We start from the raw sequence: 15,808 nt of genomic DNA, 5'->3' as shown, positions 1-15,808 counted from the left end.
CCTAATAACTGAAAGTTGTCAGGAACATTCCTTCTCAAACAATGAAAATGAGTGAACTGCACATTTAACTATACTTTAACTAATTTGATTCAATATATGTCTTTTCATTATAAAATGACACAAGTGGTTTTTCCAGTAACAGTTCAGTATTATACATAGAGTATCTTAAGTCAAAAGGCTTTCAAAACTTGAATTTTAACATTTTGGTTTTGTTTCTCTCAAAAAGAAGTAATATTTCCTTAGGCATCAGACTTCTGGAAACTTTGAGCACAGCAGAAAACCAAAAAGGATCTGAGCTCCTCAACTGATCATCTAATGTACTTTAGACTTTTTTTTTGCTGGTGGTGGTCCTATGGTTCTCAATTTACATAGAATGCTAAAAACCTAGATTGTTTATTTCACAGCAGACGGAAAGCATATTAGGGGGTAAAGAGTTGCCAGACACCGGGACCCTGAAAGCAGAGTCTGTAAGGGAAGAACTCGATGAGGTTTACCCTGGGGTACTGTGATTGATGGGCCTAATAATGACTTTTATTTACCAGGAAGATTTTATTAGGTTTATTTTGTTTTTTAAAAATAAGATCAGGAAAATGAACACTACATTTTAGTAAGATTTTTCCAGTGGTAGATGGTAATTAAAGGTCTTTGGCATTTAAATGTTGATTATTTCAAAAAACCATTTGCATTTCCTCATATGGTGTTTAGTACATGGTGAAGTATTCATCATTGTGAGATAATTGGGCTGTTAGTATATTTTAATGTGATATTATCTCGTTAATATTACTGTGAAATATATACAGAGTGTTTTCTGTGATTATTAACTCTAAGCTCTTAGAATGCCACCACTTAGTTTTTTTACGTTAGTTTATATTATTTTGTCTTCCTTTCTCTTTAGCATCCTTGTCACATTGTTACTTCTCTTCAACATATATTTCTGTATTCTGGTATATTCACTCTAATTTGACCTCCCATTTATCTTAGATGTTGACAAAATATTCAGCTCTTTTGTCAGGGCATGCTTTTACTGACAGATGATAATCAAATAAGGTCAATTTTTCTTTTTCTTTTTTTAACACAAGTAGTGAAAAGTGTATTATTTTTAATGTACAAGCATGGATCGTTGTACTCAGTATCCTTAAAATTAAGTCATTGAAACTGCTGCTGCTCTTTTTTTTTTTTTTTTTAAAGGAGTAGTGAAGAAGTTCTTACTGCAGAAGATTGTGAAAATGTCTACCATCTGGTTTATTCAGCTCACCGGCCAGTAGCAGTAGCAGCTGGGGAATTTCTCTACAAAAAGTAAACCTATACTTTTGTATTTTCTAAAGTATACTTTTATGATAGTAATTTTATTGTGCTGTAAGCGATACTAAAAATATATATAATTCATTTAAAAAATTATTCATACAGGTCAAGTAGAAACTTTCACATTTTACTCTTTCCTTTAAAGGTTTCAATTCTCCAGTTTACTTGGTTTGTAGAAGTTAAATCTTCAAAGAGAAATGTCTTTTATTGAATAAAATACATAAACATATATAAAGTATATAAAAATATACCTAATTACATCATCACGTTAAGACCTTTTCCTAATTTTTCATTGTTTTCTCCAATGTCAGCTTCTAACTATTGCCCTATTATAATATTTAGTCTTAAGCCTGTTACTGCTTGCTTTAGAAAATATTAAAAGGTTTTGCTTCACGTGTTTGATATAGTTTGACATAAGAATCCCTAAAATCCTATAGTCCTTTTTATGTTGGTATAACACCTCAGATTAAGTAGTATGGATAGCAGTGTGAATATCTGACCACAGAAAACATTGAGCAAGTGTTATGTAATGGCTTTTATTTTATTTATTTATTTTTTAAGATTTTACTTATTTATTTGAGAGAGAGTGAGAGAGAGCACAAGAGCAGGGTGGGGGGGGCGCAGAGGGAGAAGCAGACTTCCCGCTGAGCAGGGAGCCCATAACCACTAACTCAGTTGGTTAAGCGTCTGCCTTCGGCTCAGGTCATGATCCCGGGATACTGGGATCAAGCCCACTGTCGAGTTCCCTGCTCAGTGGGGAAGTCTGCTTCTCCCCTTCCCTCTGCCGCTGTCCCTGCTTGGGTGCTCTCTCTCTTATTCTCTATCTCAAATTAATAAAGAAAATCTTTAAAAAAAAAAAAAAAAAGAAAAGATGGTTTCTCTTAAAAAAAAAATAAAGAGAACAGTTTGAACCACATGGACTGAACTATATCTTTGTAAGATTTTATTAAAATGCCTGTTTGGGATGGGGGAGTGTTTATTAGAGTACATGATGTAAAATGTTCATACTCCAGTTTCTATTTATTGCTACCCAGTGATATTTCTTTGTTATTTATAAGGAAAAACCACCATGATATCCATAGAAAGAGGCCACTGAAGTCACTTTGAGACAATTGTGCAAGAAGGATAGAAGGAAAATAATGTTCAGTTTTAAAGAGATGAATATCATAGATTAATGTGCATAAATGGTATGGGCTAGCGTAATACTTTTACAAAAGGAAATGGTTGCATAAAATGCAGTAATGTTTTTAAAAAGAAATAATCCAGGGGCGCCTGGGTGGCTCAGTCAGTTGGGCGTCTGCTTTTGGCTCGGACTATGGTCTGAGGGTCCTGGGATTGAGCCCCACAGCAGGCTTCCTGCTCAGCGGGGAGCCTGCTTCTCCCCCTCCCTCTGCATGTTGCTCCCCTGCTTGTGCTCTTTTGCTTGCTCACTTGCTTGCTCCCTCTCAAATAAATAAAACTTATAAAAAAGAAGTAATCCATAACTCCATAAAATTAACTTGAGAAGTTAATTTAAGAGGACTTAGAAGTACCATTAAGTATGAAATGAAAAAGGTTTATAGCTATTATTTACTTGGGTATCATGTTGGAGAATACCTACCCAGGTCCCATTTACTCTCTTCTATTAGATGCTTAAATATGAATTTAATTTTTTAAATTAGGAAATAGGGTTTTTTTTGTTTTAAAAGTAAATACTTTGTCTTGATCGTAGGCTCTTCAGTCGTAGAGATCCAGAGGACGACGGTATGATGAAAAGAAGGGGACGACAGGGTCCAAATGCCAACCTTGTTAAGACATTGGTTTTTTTCTTTCTGGAAAGTGAGGTTAGTTGATGTTGTTCATTTTATACTTATGTTCAAAACAATTTGGAGTAGGGGTTGAAATAACGTACATCTTAAAATCTTCCATATATCACAGTATATCTTGGGTATAATAGGGTTGTACCCATTACACAAAATTAAAAAAAATTCTTTTAGTAAGATGTTCAAATAATAAGATTTATGTATAGTACTAAGAGTATGAATTTTGGAGTCAGAAAGACCTGATTACCAATTGGGCCCCTCTACTTAGCATTTGTGTAACTGGTTTAGTTACTTAATCTTTCTAAGCCTCATCTTCCTTATAAATATGTGGGTAATAATTTCTTAGGTATCACTGAGCTAATCCATGTAAAACTCTTTATTTTTCATGTGAAACTCTTAACACAGACTTTGCACTTTGTTCTCAATATTTGGTACCTGCTTTATTAATTTTGTTGTAGATAGGGATTTACATTTAACATCAGCTCTTTTAGGTTTCCCTCAGGTTGAAAATTTGCCTGTTAACCAGAATTTGAGAGGATCCAACGTACATTTTTGGTGTTCATATTATGTATTATTCAATCAGTTTTAGGGTCTTTTAAATACATTTTTAAATTTTTTCTGTATATAGAAATACAGTTGGTTTTTGCATATTGACCACTCATCTGTAACTTTGCTAAATTCACTTATTTTAGTAAGGTTTTAATAGATTCCTTGGGATTCTTTATAATAATGCAGTCAAGTCATTTACAAATAACGTTCAGTTTACTTCTTCCTTTCTTACATTTATGCCATTTTCCCCTGGCCTTATTGAACTGATTAGGACATCCAGTAGAATGTTGAATAGAAGTGGTGAGTGGACATCTTTGGATTGTTCCTGATCTTAGAGGAAAGGCATCCAGTATTTCTATATTGTTATTAGTGATAGGTCACATGTAGTTGTTTATATTGAGAATGTTTCCTTCTATCCCTTTTGTTGAGTTTTATCATGAACGGATGTTGAATTCTGCCCAATGCTTTTTCTGAGGTGATTATTTTATTGAGATGATTATTTTATCCTTCATTATATTAATATTTGAATTATGTTGACTGGTTTTTTGAATGTTGAACCAACCTTGAATTCCTAGGATAAAACCTACTTAGTCATGATCTATTATCCTTTCTATATATTGCTGGTTTCGCTTTGCTGGTTTTTTGAGGATATTCCCTCTATGTTCATGTTAGATGTTGGCCTCCATATTTTTTTATTTGTAATGTCTTCGACAGGTTTTGGTATTATTGTAATGATAGTCCCCTAAAACAAGTTGGGAAGCTGTAGGGCCTTTTAGGCTTCACAAAATGAAGATAAATAATATGCTTATATATTGAATTGATAAACTTTTTTTTATGTTTTAAGTAACCATTATCCCTCCTGTTAAATTAAATTCATAGTATATTTTGTAACTGAGTGTGGTTAACTCATGTAATATTGAGTCCAAATAGGCACTAAATATACATGCATATAATCTTTTCAGAATTAATTTTCTGGTTAACTGTTGTAATGATTATTGTGAGACATGTTTAATGATACTACCCAACTGGGTTTACTTATACTCAGCCAGCTAAGGCAGTTTCTTTGTCCTGTTTTCCATTTGACCTCAAAAAACAGATTGCTGTTTGGGTTTGTACATGGTGCCAACAAAGTTTCCATTCTTTTGAGTTAAGGCTAGTATGCTATTTGTCTAAGACCACATTGCTCTTTTTTAATTTTAGTTACATGAGCATGCAGCTTACCTTGTGGATAGCATGTGGGACTGTGCTACAGAGCTACTGAAAGACTGGGAATGTATGAATAGCTTGTTGCTGGAGGAGCCTCTTAGTGGAGAAGAAGGTAAATGGCTGTTTAGTTAATGGTATTTTGTTGTCTAGTCAGTTTTAAAACTAGATTTTACTTACGCCATTTGTTTATCTTTAATATTAAAAAGTAATTGAGAGTGCTTGCTTATTAACATCTTTAATATTAAAAAGTAATTGAGGGGTGCCTGGGTGGCTTAGTCGGTTGGGCATGTGATTCTTTCTCAGGGTCCTGAGATTGGGCCTCATGCTGGGTACGGAGTCTGCTTGAGATTCTCTCCTCCTCCCTCTCTCTCTACCCCTCCCCCGCTGGAGTGTTTTCTTGCTCTCAAATAAGTAAATCTTAAAAAAAAAAAAGTACTTGAAAATTTTTGTGAATAATTTTGTTTTCATATACACGAATATTACGAAGAAAGATGTAGTTGCTGTCAATATTGAATTTTAAAAAAATTTTTCTGGTATCCGTGTTCATATTTTCTTTGGTTAAATTGTGGACCAGTGGTACACAGATTTGTACTGTTCAGTAAACAAGTTCTCATCCTATCTGTGATACAGTAATGGGATTTTCTTTAGTATATTAGGTCAGATTCTGTCACAGGCAGGATTGTTATGTAATACTTAAAAGTAACATATAGGGAAAAGAAATAGGTTAATTCTTTCTGATTTTTTTTTCAGCACTAACAGATAGACAAGAGAGTGCTCTGATTGAAATAATGCTTTGTACCATTAGACAAGCAGCTGAATGTCATCCCCCTGTGGGAAGAGGGACAGGAAAAAGGGTATGTTGGTATAGTTTCACTATTCTAAGGTGTGTTTCTTCTTTTGATTATGATTTTAAAAATTCTTGCATGTAACTATAGAGCCAAATTTTTGAATCTTACACTTTATTTTTCAGATGATCTTTGCTAATACATATGTGTTAGAAGTAAATTTTAAAGTATTAGCAATGGGAAATTTGAGTTCTTTCCATGAGATACTTTGTTAGTTACTACAGGAGATAAAATGATTGACTGCTCTCAAGACTGATTCTAGCTCACCGTTTTAGAATGGTGCATTTTTGCATTTTGGTTTATTTATAGATTTGCTTTCTTTTCCTTTTAATAAAAATCAGGAATTAAAACATAATTATTCATCAAAATGGAGAAATTCCTATTTCTCTGGATTATATTTTAATGCATCACTGCAAAGTTCACATATATTTGTATTGTAGACGAACAACTCCACAGCCTTTGAAAATTTTTTGATTAAGAGGCACAAAAATACATGGTTTGTTACATAGTATACATCTATATATATGTATTTGTGTATAACAAACAAAAGTTCTTGGAACAATACTTATGGTATGTGACGCATTCTATTTTATTTTGTTTTCTTTTTTTTCCTTTTTCTAATTGATGATAGAATTCATGCTGTCATGAGTGAATTCATGTTGAATTCATAACCCATGCATCATGGCCCACAGCTTAGAATAGGCTGAAATGCTACTCAGTCCCATTGTTATATAAGCTCCTAAACTACATTTCCTTCCTAACTGCTGCTTTATTTGTCTAATGGTAGTTTTGGTTAATTTAATTGGGTATTGGTTTTGCCTCTAGAACTATTCCAGGTTTTTTTTTTTGCTGTTATTTTAGGTGGCTTTTTAAAAAATATTGTGCTCGTTATAGTTATTCTTTGTTACTTTTGGGTTTCATGTTTTATAGTAGAAATTTTGGTATCTGTCATTTAAAATGTAGTTTCATTACTTATTTTGTATGTCTTAACTTAAACTTGAGCATCTAACAGTGTTACTAGGTTTAATAAGTACTTAAAAGCATTGTTGTGCTACTTTAGGTGCTGACAGCGAAGGAGAAGAAGACCCAGTTGGATGACAGGACAAAAATCACTGAACTTTTTGCTGTGGCCCTTCCTCAGTTATTAGCTAAGGTAAGTTTGTGTAATAGACGAGTACTTGTAAGAAATTACAGGTTTTCTTTGGAAATGTCAAACTGATTTGTATTATAATGTTTACTTAACATTATTGTGATGTTTTGACATGATTTTTTTTTATTTCAAAGTACTCTATAGATGCAGAAAAGGTGACTAACTTGTTGCAGTTGCCTCAATATTTTGATTTGGAAATATATACCACTGGACGATTAGAAAAGGTACAATGTTTCCTCTATATAAAAACACCTTCAAGAAAAACTACTAGTTTTGTTCATCCCATCATATTGTTTGTTTATATTCTTGAACCTTCTAATGTTAAAGGAAACCTACATCTTATATATCTTCTTTATTTTTTATAAGTAGGATTTAGAGAATGGCATTAATGAGTCTTCCCTTTGATTCATGACCATAGCCATTTTCTCATTCCTAGCCATTATTTGACTGTATCTGAGAGATTTAAGCAGATTGGGGGGGTAGGTAGCTGGATAATAACAATTATAAAATGAAAGCAGTTAATATTCATTGAATACTTTTATAAATTCTTTGTATTAACATTCTCACCAAAGCCCTATGAGATAGGTAATATTATTCCCATTAAAGCTGAGGAAATAAGTATATGGGTGGGTCAATGTATTTATTTACCACAACTAGGAAAACACATCAAAATGTATGCCCTACTTGTTGTAGAGTTATTATTTTTGAAGCTTTTTAGTGTAGTCTTTCTGTGCCTATCATATATACCTTAGTTTTTTCTAATATGTACCTTAGTTTTAATGAAAAAAACTTTGATTTTGCAGCATTTGGATGCCTTATTACGACAGATCCGGAATATTGTAGAGAAGCACACAGATACAGATGTTTTGGAAGCATGTTCTAAGACTTACCATGCACTCTGTAATGAAGAGTTCACAATCTTCAACAGGGTAGATATTTCAAGAAGTCAACTGATAGATGAGTTGGCAGATAAATTTAACCGGCTTCTTGAAGATTTTCTGCAAGAGGTATATATTAAAAGTATTTTGTCAGTTGGGTCCCTCCCCTTGAGTAACTGATTTAGTCACCATTCCTGGTGATAGTCCCTAGCAGTATGTTGAAAAATATTCAGACATTCTGTTCTTTGATTATCATGCTACTATTACTCCTCCACCAAAATGGGAAAGTGGTAAGAATCTGTGACTTGGAGAAGATGAAAGCAAAACTAATTCCCCCTGGCCCCTTTAACTTTAAAGAAATGATCTCAGAAGTTACCAGGGTTTAGCTAAACTAGAGGCTGTTAGGCAACAGGGTGTAAATGGAACAGAAAAGAAGAGCTAGACTATGGCCATGTAGCCTCAAAAGTAGTCTATTTCGTACTGTTTTGGCAGTGTTAGTAAGGAAAGGTAATTAATGATCTTTGATACTATAAAGCCTTGATAAATTGCTGTTATAGCGACTGTTGATTTTTGGGTTTCCTGTGTTCTATTTCCAAAGAAACTTAAAAGTGTGGCACTCAAATACACTAATGGTTTTTTTTTTTACTTTTATCTGTTTTGATTAAGGAGGGTGCATGTTGAGATGAGCACTGGGTGTTATATGCAACTAATGAATCATTGAATATTACATCAAAAACTAATGTACTGTACAGTGGCTAACTGAACATTAATAATAAAAAAAAGAAAATATGTACTTCACAGTTTAATTGACTTGCATAAAATAAAAAGTCATAATTCTCAAATTAATGCATTTAGCCCTTTCCACATCACTTTTGTCATTAATGTTGCAAAGATCGTATGGACTGTGTAATTTTCAGTTTTCTTGTTTAGCCGTTACTTCTTAAGCTTTCTTTTTTTGTGTAACAATCCATGCTTATAAGTTTTACCTAACTGGCGGTTTGTGCAAATAAGTTAATGTACAGTGATCACATTCTTAGTTAAAAAATGTAATGGCTCTACTCTTGGCTAGATACGATTGTGATTAGGACGAGTTAATTTAAAATCAAGCAATGGGTTAATTAAGTTTAATTATTTGTGTGGAAAAACTAAGTTTAGAAACAAGTGTTTTTTGAGAGACTTGGGGTTCAGTACAGTATTTTTAATAGTGTTTAAAAAATTTATAAGTTTCATGCGGTAAGACTCATAAAATTTTCAAAAACTTAAAGTTACTCTCAATTGGAAAATTGATATCCAGAAAGGACTAGCGCATATCTAGTCTTTATTCAGAAGGTTTTTCCCAAATTGTTACTAGTCTGGTATGTCTTTCTTGAGCACTATGTTTCATTCATTTAGGTTTTATCTTTTAGGTATTGTCTTTATGATCTCTTGCTTGTCCTTTACTATATTTTTCTTTGTTGTCCTAATGCATTTTTTACTGTGAAAGACTAAATGTCTTCATAGTTTTATGTCAAGGTTACTTTAAGGGAGAGGGGAAAATGTCATTCATTGTTTCTCTCTTGGGTATAATGTACCTGTGATAACAACTCTGTTGGCTCATTACTCCAGCCATATTGCTTTAAATTTGGACAGATGTAGGTATTGAATGACAAAGTTAATTTGTCGTGTTAGGTTATTCTTCCTTTTTAAGGTGGTATCACTAATGTGATAGTCTAAGATTTTTCACTTTGGTGGTTATTAAGATTTAATATTATATATAATTAATATTCATAGGGCGAAGAACCTGATGAAGATGATGCGTATCAGGTATTGTCAACATTGAAGAGAATCACTGCTTTTCATAAGTAAGTTGAATTTTAATGTTTCTGATTTCTTAAAACTAGCAAAATCAAAACCAACTTGCATATTTTAGGGTTATAATGTTATCAGTTCTGCTAGATTTCTTTTTTTTTTAATAAATTTTTAAAATATTTATTTGTCAGAGAAAGAGAGAGAGTACAAGCAGGAGGAGCGGCAGGCAGAGGGAGAAGCAGGCTTCCCACTGAGCAGGGAGCCTGATGCGGGGCTCAATCCCAGGACCCTGGGATCATGACCTGAGCCGAAGGCAGACACTTAACGACTGAGCCACCCAGGCGTCCCAGTTCTGCTAGATTTCTTGTGCTTGTATATAAAAAATAGTTGATAGAGTCATGTTTTGAATTGGGGAATAATTGACAGATTATCACCCACCATACTTTTTTAAAAATACATTTTTTTTGTTGTTGTGGGTGCCTGTTAAAAGTTTACTGTATTTACTTTGACAGCATTTTGTTAACATTCAAGTCCAGAATAAAAGTGATTAAGCTTAACTTTTAAATATAACTTGATTCCTTTTTACAGTGCCCATGATCTTTCAAAGTGGGATTTGTTTGCTTGTAATTACAAACTGTTGAAAACCGGAATTGAAAATGGAGACATGCCTGAGCAGGTTTTTATTTATTTTCAAGTTACATATTTAACTTCAAGAATGAATACTTGGGACGTTTTAGGTTTAACTGTATTCTCTTGCTTCTTTTTACAGATTGTTATTCATGCACTGCAGTGTACTCACTATGTAATCCTTTGGCAGCTTGCAAAGATAACTGAAAGCAGCTCTACAAAGGTTTGTGGTAGTTCAGTGGAGTTCTTATTACATTAAATATCATTAATTGTTTTCAGCAAACTTTTAATGCGATCAATTATTTCAGTAAAGTCTTGCTTATTTCTAAATTACTACTTAGGCATGTGTACCATTAGAAAGTTACGTTCATAGTTTGATGTATATTCAGTGAAGGAACATTAATATGTTTAAAGGTATGATTTTAAATTAAAAAATTTTCACATTTTAAGGTGGCATAATTTATGTATTTCCATATTCTCAAAAGTATTGAGAGCATATAGAAATATAGATTTTGTAAGTTATGACCAAGAGCTTTTGAAACAAGCATACAGCTATTGGATTATATAAATTGATGATAACAAGCCAGGTGCCCCTAGATCTTCTTATGCCTCAGTATTGTTTTGGGATCACGTTGTTCATACATAGGATCTTTCTACTGGTGTTCCAAATTCATTGTAAATCACTTTCTGGTTGAGTATAATGTGCCAGCTACTGGGTAATAGAACTTTCAGAATTTTGTCCATAATGGTAATCTTTGATGTGTTGAGTAATTGAACTAAACAGTATAGCCTTTTGTGTTTGTAACTGACCGAGCCACCCTAGGCGTCCCTTGCCTTTTTCATTTGTAAACTGGAAACTTAAACATTGTACTTGCAGTAGATGTAGCCTTAAATATTATTTGGGTACATTTTTATAAATACTATGTAATATCTAGGAAATAGAGAATTTGTTGTTCATAGCTCTTTTCCCCAAAAACAGTTGTCTTGATAATAAGTTTCTTTTGCATAAAATCAGAATAATTTTATTTATTTATTTATTTATTTATTTTTAAGATTTTATTTGACAGAGAGAGAGCACAAGTAGGCAGAGTGGCAGGCAGAGGGAGAGGGAGAAGCAGGCTCTCCACTGAGCAGGGAGCCGGACGTGGGGCTCGATCCCAGGATCCCAGGATCATGACCTGAGCCGAAGGCAGCCCCAGAATTAGAATAATTTTCTTTTTCTTTTTTTTAAAAGATTTTATTTATTTATTTGAGAGAGAGAAAGAGCACAAGAGCGGGGAGCAGGAGAGGGAGAAGCAGACTCTCTGCCGAGCAGGGAGCCCGATGCGGGACTCGATCCCGGGACTCCAGGATCATAACCTGAGCGGAAGGCAGTCGCTTAACCAACTGAGCCACCCAGGCGCCCTCAGAATAATTTTCAATGCTTAGAATTTCTCTGAGCTTTTAAAGTACAAGAAATGGGTATTTTCCTCTTGAAAAAGCAATTTAATATTGTTGTTAGTGTATTTTTTGTCAAACAACTAAGAAATTTATTTAACTTAATATCAAGCTTATAGTAGGAACAATAACCATATTAGCAAATATGATTGCTCATCTAAGTCAAAAGCATTGAATTAAAAATTAAAACGGGAAAAGAGATTATATTTTGAGTAGAGAGGAGAGGGTAAAAATGATACTAAATACAAAATTATCCTGAAGCTTGGTTAAGTTTTCTTTACCAAATCAATCAAGTTAAACCTGTTCTTAGGAAAAGATTTATCTTTTTAATATAAGTTTACAAGACATTAAAATTTTTTAAAATTGGAATAATACTATAAAACTGATTCTTGTCCATCTCTCTTTTAAAAAGTACAACTGGTATCCTTCAAGTAAGAAATGAAAGATGCTGTCTCTTTTATTAATCAATTTATTCTGTTCATCAGTTGGCTATCCTTCAAATTACAAAACGAGAATGGAGCATTAATCTTTACTCTTTAAACATTCTGAGGTAGTAGATTCATTAAAGATAGCCATATACAGTCATATAGGTTTTCTCATTTTATTTATTTATTTATTTTTATTTTTTTAAAGATTTTATTTATTTATTTGACAGAGAGAGAAACACAGCGAGAGAGGGAACACAAGCAGGGGCAGAGGGAGAGGGAGAAGCAGGCTTCCTGTAGAGCAGGGAGCCCGATGCGGGGCTCGATCCCAGGATCCCGGGATCATGACCTGAGCCGAAGGCAGACGCTTAATGACTGAGCCCCCCAGGTGCCTCAGGTTTTCTCACTTTAAAGGACCCAGACCACTTCAGATATTAGGCACTAACATACCTGATATTTTTAAGGCTGCAGTTTGTTAGCTATTTTTAAGAAAAATGGTCTAATCAAGTAGAGTAAATATAGTCAAATATGTGATAATATTTTATGTAATTTGAAGTATCTTAAATACTAAATGAGGTTTTTATACAGTTGTTCATGTTAAATTTTTCAAGGAGGACTTGCTGCGTTTAAAGAAACAGATGCGGGTATTCTGTCAGATATGTCAGCATTACCTGACCAACGTGAATACTACTGTTAAGGAACAGGTTAGTAATTACTGTAGGTAGCCATCTTTTGTAAGCAGCCCTTAATAAATATCTCAATTAATACAGAAAATGTAAGTAATACTGAGGTTGAGCAAAGCAGAAATGTCTTGTATCTGTCCATGTATATGATACTCAAAAAATAGGTTAATAATTTCATATGGAGTTTATAAACTGTATTATAGATTACCCTCATTGTGGTTATTTTATGTTGTTATTTATGACTCACTTGGTAAACAGACCCATATATACAAATTAGATGTATGATATTACATAAGTTATTCTTGAAATTAATAAGTGCAAGTATGCCTCAGGGAGGGAAATGGGTCCGTATGGTTTTGTCATCTCTGAGAATATTATCAGATAGATACTGACATTCCTTCCCATCCTGATTGTGTACGTTGTTTTTTCTTATGTGGACTTTGTCTGAAATAAAAATTTTACTCATTTCCCTGACTTCAAAGTGTTACCTTCCCACTTCATATGCCCTCATTTTGAAAATACATTGTTAACTGTGCTGCCATAGGTAGTTTTCCCATCTGTAAAATGAATTCTGATCCTGGGACTGAGAACCTGTTTAGTTTTAATTCCCTAATAGAGGATTAAGCTTTTTTGTACATACGCTTTTTAAATGCTTCTATGGAGAAGACATTTTTATAATAAGAAATATTAATAGTGATACAGTCAAAGTGGTTATGGTGATTTCAAGGTTTTTTGACCATTTCATTCTCTTTAACTATTGCATATTGGGGTGGGTAGAGCCCCAGCAGTCATCACAAATGCTATTTTCAGCAGTTTGTGTTATGTTGGGTATGGTTTATTTTGTTTTTTATTTTTGGTGTTACTATTTATTTTAAATTAGGGTATATTTACTTCTTAAAGCTACTATGAAAGTAGTTCAGATATGGTCATCCAACTACAAAGCGATTAGTAAAGTCCTTCAACCTTTGTGATTGTCACTTGTCTTTATTTTAAAGTATCAAAACTGATTTCAGTGAAATACATTTAGAGTTTTATAGTTAAAAATTCACATTCAGTATCCAACTGTTAATTTCATTTTTCTTCTTCCAACTCCCATTTGTTCCTCCCATACGTGTATGCTTGGGCATAAATAAATTAGAAGTTATTAAATGGCCAAGATCCAGTAACTGACTTTCACGTTTTTTCTTGCAAAAGTATGAAGTATATTCCTATAATTATTACATTGCTGAATTCTCCAGTTTTAAGTATGTAGTTTTGAATTGTAGCAATAAAGGATTTGGAAATTTAATTTTCATCTGTACAATTCACATGAAAGAAACCAAAGTTTCTGTAGGTAGTAAATTGAATTTAGAGTTAAATTCCTAGGACACGATTTTAATGAAGTATACATTGATCCAGAATTAATAACATGAAATACTCCTCTTTGTTTTCATATGCCACCAAGATACTCAGCTTAGTATTCCCTATTTCTTTCTTTTTTTCTTTTCTTTTCTTTCTTTTTTTAAATTTATTTGACAGAGAGAGACACAGCAAGAGAGGGAACACAAGCAGGGGGAGTGGGCGGGGGAGAAGCAAGCTTCCTGCAGAGCAGGGAGCCCGATGCAGTGCTCGATCCCAGGATTCTGGGATTATGACCCGAGCCGAAGGCAGACGCTTAACAACTGAGCCATCCAGGCGCCCCAGTATTCCCTGTTTCTTAAAGTATTAACACAATTCCTTATGGGTTATCATATGTAACCTCCTATATGATCTGTTGTTCAGGCCATGGCAGTTAATTATTTGGTCATGAAATATCTTGTATGTCAGTCTTCCAAAGAGCTTCCAGAAATATGTTCTGGTCAATTCACTTGACCTGCCAGTTCACCTTATTAGTAAATATCACCATGCTTATCACTCTGTTTTCTTATTGTGTATGTTGCAAAAGTTTTTATAAACTCAGATATCCTGATGGGTATAAATGACTACTATAGTAGTAAAATGAGGAAAGACTGAAAGAAGAGGTAAAAGCATAAAGGAAAAGAGAAAAAAGTAAATGTGGTTAGTTCCAAGAAGGTAAAAACATTATTGAGATCTGCTTTGTGCTCTCTGCTATCTGTCTAGCAGTAGTCTTCCTTTAAATGTAATTCGCTATTGACTTTGTGACCCCCAAAGTCTATTTTTGTTACCCTTTCCCAACATAATTAGAATTTTCCAGTTTTCTTCTGAATACTTTTTTTTTTTTTTTAAGATTTTATTTATTTATTTGAGACAGAGAGAATGAGAGAGAGAGAGCACATGAGAGGGGGGAGGGTCAGAGGGAGAAGCAGGCTCCCTGCCGAGTAGGGAGCCCGATGCGGGACTCGATCCAGGGACTCCAGGATCATGACCTGAGCCGAAAGCAGTCGCTTAACCAACTGAACCACCCAGGCGCCCATCTTTTGAATACTTTTACCAGTGTTTGACTCCATTTAAAACTAATGGCAGAGTTTTTATAAATCTCCTTGAGATAGAACCTTGGCTTTATGTTTATTATGATAGTATCATGTTTGTCTGATGAGTGAGTAAGCAGGCACATAGTTCGTTGTGGTTTTTTCTACTTAATCGCTACACATATTGAGAATGAGAGTGTTTAAAAAGTACCAAGGACTTTGTGATCTCTCTTCTAGGAGATAATTGATCTCCTTGGTATAAGTTTTTGTCTTCCATAAAGGAATGGAATGGTACCAAGTTTATATGTTATTTCATATTTAGGGATGTATACCATGAGGCATTGTCATAAAGTGTAGAGTGGGGTTTGGAGTCAGAAAACCTGAGGTTGAGTCCTGACTGCATGTTTTGGTAGTGTTAACATATTGTACAAGTCACTTAAAGTTGCTGAAAATAATATTTGTGAAATTACCTTGCAGTTAGTAAAGCATGATTGTAAATACTAGTAATCATTTTACAGAAATTATATTCCTCAGCTTTAAAAATTTAAAGCTAAATTAATAAAATCTTAATAAATCTTTAATAAAATCTTAAAAAAAAATTTAAAAAACACTGATTTTTCTTAAAAGTTGGATTCTGTTTCTGTGTTAAATATATGTTACTTGTGGCAGTTGGTGAGAAACCTTGGATTATAGCACGCTGTACTTTTT

At 33.6% G+C, this 15,808-nt stretch overlaps 1 protein-coding gene across 2 annotated transcripts in view; it reads left to right on the top strand.

Annotated features, from left to right (window-relative positions):
- The window catches only part of STAG2 (stromal antigen 2), a 134,655-nt gene that overhangs the window by 89,627 nt on the left and 29,220 nt on the right, over positions 1-15,808 (top strand). For both annotated transcript variants that reach the window (XM_021686638.1, XM_021686632.2), the window contains exons 13-23: positions 1,189-1,296; positions 3,014-3,125; positions 4,854-4,971; positions 5,610-5,713; positions 6,765-6,857; positions 6,989-7,078; positions 7,658-7,861; positions 9,503-9,573; positions 10,109-10,196; positions 10,290-10,370; positions 12,621-12,713. In XM_021686638.1, coding sequence (XP_021542313.1) covers positions 1,189-1,296; positions 3,014-3,125; positions 4,854-4,971; positions 5,610-5,713; positions 6,765-6,857; positions 6,989-7,078; positions 7,658-7,861; positions 9,503-9,573; positions 10,109-10,196; positions 10,290-10,370; positions 12,621-12,713 — 1,162 coding nt within the window. The remainder of the gene's footprint in view (positions 1-1,188; positions 1,297-3,013; positions 3,126-4,853; positions 4,972-5,609; positions 5,714-6,764; positions 6,858-6,988; positions 7,079-7,657; positions 7,862-9,502; positions 9,574-10,108; positions 10,197-10,289; positions 10,371-12,620; positions 12,714-15,808) is intronic.

This window comes from Neomonachus schauinslandi, chromosome X (assembly GCF_002201575.2).
Source record: "Neomonachus schauinslandi chromosome X, ASM220157v2, whole genome shotgun sequence".
In the NCBI taxonomy this organism is placed as follows: Eukaryota; Metazoa; Chordata; class Mammalia; order Carnivora; family Phocidae; genus Neomonachus; species Neomonachus schauinslandi.
Note: the sequence above shows the minus strand (reverse complement) of the source record. Positions and strands in the feature narration are given on the sequence as shown.